The 7,517-nt window shown below is 37.0% G+C and overlaps 1 protein-coding gene across 1 annotated transcript; it reads left to right on the top strand.

Moving 5' to 3' along the window:
- Nucleotides 1-961: 961 nt before the first annotated feature.
- On the top strand, nt 962-1,714 carry LOC133336226 (uncharacterized). Its single transcript, XM_061544509.1, has 2 exons — nt 962-1,194; nt 1,261-1,714. Exons 1-2 carry the CDS (start codon nt 962-964, stop codon nt 1,712-1,714), a joined length of 687 nt encoding a protein of 228 aa, XP_061400493.1.
- Nucleotides 1,715-7,517: the final 5,803 nt, after the last annotated feature.

The raw sequence follows: 7,517 nt of genomic DNA, 5'->3' as shown, positions 1-7,517 counted from the left end.
AAATAGTTTTTATTTTTATTCAGACTTTGTATGTTGTGCTGTAGGATTATCATGATCTGTTTTATTTTAAATTGTAGGTGCTTCATGATGCTTTTAAGGCATCTGAAAAAATCGTTTAAAACGGCTGCTATTTGTTGCGTACAAAGCAGGCACAATTTTTTCATATTCAGAAATTTTAAAGAAGTTTTGAAATTCAAAAGATGGCTTAGAGGACACAATCGTTTCTTGTTCTCCTATGATCAACGATCTCCTGGGAATTGTTGCTGCAATAATTTTTTGTGCTGCAATAATTTTTTTTTGTAATACAAAATTATTTGCCGAGTTATAATTGTTAAAGCTCAGACGAAAGGTTATGTAAGCAACGCTTTACGTACTCTTAACAGAAGTAGAAAGGACCTGAATGGACTTGACTATAAATATTTATTTTTGTTGAAATAAACTTGTAATATTTATACTTGTTATATACAAGTGTTAAATTGATATAGTAGGCTTAGAGATAGAAACTGAATTGTCATAACGATAGATACATATTGAATAAAATTTTTCCTGACTTCATCCTAAACATTCAAAACGATTAGTTGAATTTATTCTACCACTTCCACATTTACATCAGGTTATGGGCCTTTTGTACCGTTTTTGGTAGAATTGTTACGCGGAATTAATTTCATAAATCGTGCATTTTAAAACGCAATGGCTTCAGTTTTCAGACGACATGCGAAATCTTGTTTGGTGATTTAAAAATGCTGGAATGTTGTCAAAAAAGGGATAAATGGGGACAAGGATCGTGAAATTAATGAACTTGCTTTGGCGGAGATAACGCTAATGATCGAACCCAACAATTTCGCTCATATTGCAAAAGCTAAAACGACAAAGGAAGCTTGGGATTCGATAGTAAGCGCATACGAGGATACTGGAACTGTTGAAACAGTTAGTGCAACTTAAGCTTGGTGATTTTTCATCAATGGAAGAATATGTAAATGCAATGATTTTAACATCTATCAAGGTCAACAATGCTGGTTTGGTAATTAATGACGAAGTAACGGCTTCTCTAATGCTGGCAGGATTGCCGGAAGAATTTCAATCATTGATGATGGCAATTGAAAATTCAAAGACCAAATTGACTGTTGACTCGGTACAGAATCTATTGTTGCAAGACGCTAAATATGATAACAATAAGAAAGAAAAAACATTGGTGTCAAACCAAAAATTCAAAAATTGTAAATTGAAGTGTCATTCGTGTAATGAAATTGGTCATTTTAGTAAAAATTGTCCAAAGAAAAACAAGAACAATCCTAAGAAACCAACAAAGAATAATGATGAAGTTTTGTATGCAGCTTTGATATCTGAAACAGACAAAGTGAATGAATGGTATATCGATTCAGGAGCGACGTCTCATATTACTAATAATAGAGATTTGTTATTTAATGAAACTAAGGTTTGTAACAAAGAAATTGTGGTCGCCAATAATAACAAATTGAAAGTTTCGAGTTCGGGAGATATACAGATGTCGTTGAATATGGGTGAGAATGTGGAGTATGTTCCAGATATCTGTGCGAATTTGCTTTTGGTTGCTCAGTTAACCCAGAATGGCAAGAAGGTTATATTCGAGAAAGATATTTGTCAGATTTTCAACAAGGATGATAATTTAATTGGGGAGGCTGTAATGAATAATGGATTGTACCATCTGAAGTGCGATGTGAATACCACGAAATAAAAATCTCTCATTGTGAACCAAACTTCAAATTTATGGCATCGTCGGCTAGGCCATATTTGTAGTGAAAACCTCCGAAATGTGAAGTCGTCTTGTTATGGTATAAATTGCGAAGTAACTTCAGATCAATGTGTTACCTGTGTTGAAGGAAAACAGACTCGAAAATCGTTCAAAGACGTAGGTGAACGAGCTACAGGCTTACTTGAAGTAGTGCATTCCGATTTACTTGGTCCATTTAGGCAAAAATCATTTTCTGGGAACTCTTATTTATTGACTTTTGTTGATGATTTTTCTAGAAAAATTTTTGTTTACCCAATAAAACGAAAATCGGAAGCTTTCGAGAGGTTTGTTGAATTCAAGAACGCTGTGGAAAATTAATGTTCGAGAAAAATAAAAATATTACGCACTGATAATGGAAAAGAATATGTGAACAACCGATTTGCGACATATTTGAAAGAACACGGAATAAAACACCAGAAAACATGTCCGTACACTCCAAAACAGAATGGAGTAGCAGAACGAATGAATCGTACTGTTGTAGAAAGAATGCGTTGTATGCTATTCGAGAGCAAATTAAGGGAACAATTTTGGGCAGAAGCAGCTATGACTTCTGCGTATCTTATAAACCGTGTTCCATGCAGAGGTAACTCACGTGCTCCAGAAGAAATTTGGTCAAACAAAAAACCAAATTTAAAACACCTTAGAGTATTTGGTTGTAAAGCTATGGTTCATGTACCAAAACAAAAGCGGTCAAAATTAATGAAAAAGTCCATTGAATGCATCTTAGTTGGATATAGCTCAGAGTCTAAAGCTTGTCGTCTATTTAATCCTACAAAAAATTAAATTATCACTAGCAGAGATGTTGTTTTCTTCGAATCTGAATTTTATGGTAAAATGTCTGATCAACATAACAATCTATATTTTCCAGAAATAGAGAAAGTGGTGAATTATGAAGATGACAATTCTGGGGGAAGTACTGTAGTTGAATTGTGAAATGAGAGAGAACCAACAATCGATTTGGAATCGTATAATGATTTGGAACCCAATGATAATAATTCAAGAAGTAGTGACGATGATTTTATGGACGCGATTACACCTGATGTTCATAATTCGGAATCTTCAGAAAATATAAATGAAAATCTTAATGTACGACGTTCAGAGAGGTTCGCTAACAGGCCTAAACGATCCTTTGTATTTAGTGCGATCGAAGCAATTTCATCACCATATGCAATTTCATCACCAAATTTAAAACACCTTAGAGTATTTGGTTGTAAAGCTATGGTTCATGTACCAAAACAAAAGCGGTCAAAATTAATGAAAAAGTCCATTGAATGCATCTTAGTTGGATATAGCTCAGAGTCTAAAGCTTATCGTCTATTTAATCCCACAAAAATGAAATTATCACTAGCAGAGATGTTGTTTTCTTCGAATCTGAATTTTATGGTAAAATGTCTGATCAACATAACAATCTATATTTTCCCGAAATAGAGAAAGTGGTGAATTATGAAGATGACAATTCTGGGGGAAGTACTGTAGTTGAATTGTCAAATGAGAGAGAACCAACAATCGATTTGGAATCGGATAATGATTTGGAACCCAATGATAATAACTCAAGAAGTAGTGACGATGATTTTATGGACGCGATTACACCTGATGTTCATAATTCGGAATCTTCAGAAAATATAAATGAAAATCTTAATGTACGACGTTCAGAGAGGTTAGCTAACAGGCCTAAACGATCCTTTGTATTTAGTGCGATCGAAGCAATTTCATCACCATATGCAGAGGAATGGAAGCTAGCGATGACGAAAGAATATGTTTCCTTGATTCCAAATGAAACATGGATTTTAACAGAGTTACCATCAAATAAAAAAGCAATTCCTGCAAAATGGTGTTTCAGGACAAAACTTGGTGCTAACAATGAGATTTTGCGGCGAAAAGCAAGACTTGTGGCAAAGGGTTATAATCAAGAAAAAGGAATTGACTATAATGAAACTTTTGCTCCTGTAGTCAGGTACGAATCAATCAGATTTGTAATTGCTTTAGCTGCAAAGTACAAACTGAAAATCCATCAAATGGATGCAGTTACTGCTTTCTTAAACGGTAATCTAGAGGAAGAAATATATATGGAACAGCCCGAAGGTACTACAGAATTCAGAAGGATGAAATAACATACATCGCAATTTACGTAGATGATGTTTTGATTTTGTCAAATAAATCGAGTCATATTGAACGTATTAAGGAATCTCTGAAGAAAAATTTCAAAATGCAAGACCTGGGTGAAGCTTCTTCAATGTTGGGAATTCGGATTTCTCAAAAGGACAACTATATCAAAATTGACCAGACCCAGTACATTCAAAATGTTCTTAAGCGTTTTCAGATGGTCGACTGTAACCCAATAAAAACTCCAGTTGATTGTAGTACAAAAATGTCAAAGGAACTTTGTCCTAAAACAAGGGAGGATGAAATATACATGTCTAAAGTTCCTTACATGGAAGTTATTGGGTGCTTATTATTTGCTGCAAATGTAACTCGCTCTGATATCTGTTACATCGTTATCGTGCTGAGTAGATATTGCGAAAATCCTGGAAAAGGTCATTGGGAAGCATGTAAAAGAGTGATGCGTTACTTAAAAGGAACCATGAATAAAGGTATAGTTTATGCACAAGATGGAGAAGAAATAACTGGATATTGTGACGCTGATTGGGGTAGTGACGTGGATGAAAGACGTTCAACTACTGGATATGTATTTACTTTCCAGTCAGGTGCTGTGTCATGGGCTACTAAAAGGCAGAAAACTGTCTTCAACGGAAGCGGAATTCATGTCTATTGTTGCGGCCATTCAAGAAGCTATTTGGCTAAAACGTTTGGAGAAAGAACTCTGTGTTAAACCTTCAAAAACTATAGTTTTGCGCTGTGATAATAAGAGTGCTATTCACGTTGCTCATAATAATGCCTATTCGTCTAGAACGAAGCACATCGATATCAGAGTCAAATTTATACAAGAACGTTTGCTTGATGGTACTATTAACTTGCAATACATATCTACAAATGAAATGGCTGCTGACATGTTTACAAAGGGCGTTACTTTCAACAAATTATTAGTTTTTACGAAAGTGTTTGGCTTACAATAACAATTTGTCATATATTTAAAACTATGTTACTATAAGTAGATATATTACATGTTCAGGGGAAGTGTTGAAATAAACTTGTAATATTTATACTTGTTATATACAAATGTTACAAACTGAATTGTCATAACGATAGATACATATTGAATAAAAATTTTCCTGACTTCATCCTAAACATTCAAAACGATTAGTTGAATTTATTCTACCACTTCCACATCTACATCAATTTTGTTTTCATTGAAATCATGACCTGCAAACATTTGGAAGTAAGTTTACCAAAAATTCTTAAAACGATAAAGATCTGGGGGTGTTTTGAGGTATTTGGGACAGAATACTGCATTTTGCTTCAAGTTTTGCTTAAAAATGTTTATATAGTCCCTTGCTGTCCTGACGCCATCAACCAAATGGAGTTTTTAACTCCAGGTGAAGAAAAACACACGCATACCATCTCTGTACCGTCACCATGCTTGAAGGAGACTATAACGAGATAAGGTCGTGTTGTTATCTCTCAAAAGTTGTACGAGTCCATCCTATATTTTGTGCAATGTGCAGATCTATTACAATTTTTCGTTGTTCTTCTGAAAGTTCACTTGATTTTCTACCCATATCATAAAAGAAAGGACAAAAATAAAATATTGTCTAAATATCCTGTTAATTACAACAATAACGAATCGCTGTCAACTTCGAATACGGATTTTGTTACCAATATAATGCAAACAACGCCATCTAGCTTTTAATTCATGCAAGAGGATTCAATTTTTTGCGTCATTTTTTGTTTTCATATACAAAACAAATGACATACATTTTTGGTTTTTTACATTACATACCTTGAATTATTTGTGATTTTTTGGGTTTATCATGGGTGCACAATTACGGATTTAGCATACAGATGGGGAAGTCCCATACATCCTAATATATAGGTCTCGGAAATTTGAATAAATTTGTATTTATTGGCTTCTAGTTAATTAGAAGATATATGTTATATGTGAAGAAAATTCATACATCCTAATATATAGGTCTTGGAAGTTCGAATAAATTGATAGGGGAGAGGGATGCACCTTTAAACACTTTTTTCGTTCAAGCCTCATAAATTTTTTATTGTATAATTTTTGGTTTATAAATTTTAACTAATAGGTACATATCGTCATCATAAATGCAAACGGACGTAACTACACTTTTACTCAATCCCACGACGGCCGGTTCTATGCACCGGATTGACTCGGAGGAATCAACTTCCGACCAAGGGCTGTCAACCCAGCAAATACTACGTGTATTTTTTCAACATGGGAGCATCATTACCCGGAATGCTTGCTCCGGATTCTTTTGGTCCGTGCCGGGATTGAGACAAACCCCGGACCACAACGAGATAGTGGATTTTATGAGTCGAAGAAGTATTATGGTCGCTGCGATCCAAGAAACGAAGCTGAACGACACCTGTAGTCTTCAGAGTTGTGATGGATACAACGTTATTAGAAAGGATCGTACAAGAGGTGGAGGTGGAGGATTAGCATTCCTATTGCACCATTCTGTCCAGTACAGACCTATCTCGTTTGAGCTAGACTCTAGTGACCCATACATGGAATGTATGGGAGTAGCGGTCAAATGTGGTACCGCCGAGGTAGAGGTGCTTAACGTTTACATTCCGCCGTTAAATAGCTGTGCCCCGCGTTATTTGCCCGACATTAGTCATCTTTTAGAAGGCAATACCCGTCTGGTGCTAGGGGATTTCAATGCACATCATGAGTTATGGCATTCCGTCCTAGGTAATGACCAGAAGGGCATGGCGCTGGCCGAGCAAATTGATAGCTCAACGTTTTGCACGGTGAACGAGGACATACCCACCAGGATGAGGGGAGACTGCCAAAGCTCACCGGACATATCCATCGTGTCTCCGGGTCTGACGAATGACGTGGCTTGGCAACCCGTCATATCATTGGGGTCAGACCACCTCCCTATCATCATATCCATCAACAGACCACCCGATTTCATAACTTCTGAACGCCGTACTTTCCTTAATCATGGGAAAGCCAATTGGCAAGAGTTCAGAAATTTCACCAATCGTCGCTTCAGAGAACTGCCCATCCCTTCTGACGCTCGGGTAGCAGAAAGGAATTTCCGGGACATCATCACTGTTGCAGCCGCTCGCTATATACCTGCGGGTCGTATACCCGAACTAAGACCGAACTTCCCAGCAGAGGGAGCGGGACTAGCGAATGAGCGTGATGAGCTTCGCCGTTATAACCCTACTAACCCCAGAGTCAGAGAACTGACGTTGGAAGTGAACAGGTTAGTCGGCGAGCATAAGCGGAAAAAGTGGCTAGAGCATCTGAAGTGTTGCAACATCAGTACCGGAGTGAGTAAATTATGGGCAACGGTTAAGTCGCTCTCGAACCCTGGAAAGAAGGAGGATCGGACTTCTGTCTCATTTAACGGCGTTGAGGTGACAGATCCGAAGAGGTGCGCGTGTTATTTCAACCGGCAGTTTATAGAGCACCCCGAGAGTGACTGGGCGAAGAGAAGAGTATTGCGCCGTATGCGCTCTCTTCAGGTGGAGGAGGAACCACCACAATTTACGTTGGAGGATGTTGCAAATGTCATCAGGAACGCGAAATCATCCAAAGCGCTTGGTCCAGATGGAATCTCAATGGTGATGTTGAAGCAGCTTGATGAGCCAG

The sequence above is a fragment of the Musca vetustissima genome, unplaced genomic scaffold (genome assembly GCF_032173495.1).
Source record: "Musca vetustissima isolate MV318-11 ecotype Yass unplaced genomic scaffold, APGP_CSIRO_Mvet_v1 utg68612, whole genome shotgun sequence".
NCBI classification, from domain to species: domain Eukaryota; kingdom Metazoa; phylum Arthropoda; class Insecta; order Diptera; family Muscidae; genus Musca; species Musca vetustissima.
The sequence above is the reverse complement of the archived record's forward strand: the minus strand, read 5'-3'. Positions and strand labels throughout refer to the sequence as shown.

Excerpts from the sequence above, each read along its gene's own strand:
- LOC133336226 (XM_061544509.1), top strand. The coding sequence starts at position 962 with ATGGAAGAATATGTAAATGCAATGATTTTAACATCTATCAAGGTCAAC. Across the intron at positions 1,195-1,260 it reads AAGAAAGAAAAAACATTGGT|TAAAAATTGTCCAAAGAAAA; the intron begins GTCAAACCAAAA and ends TGGTCATTTTAG.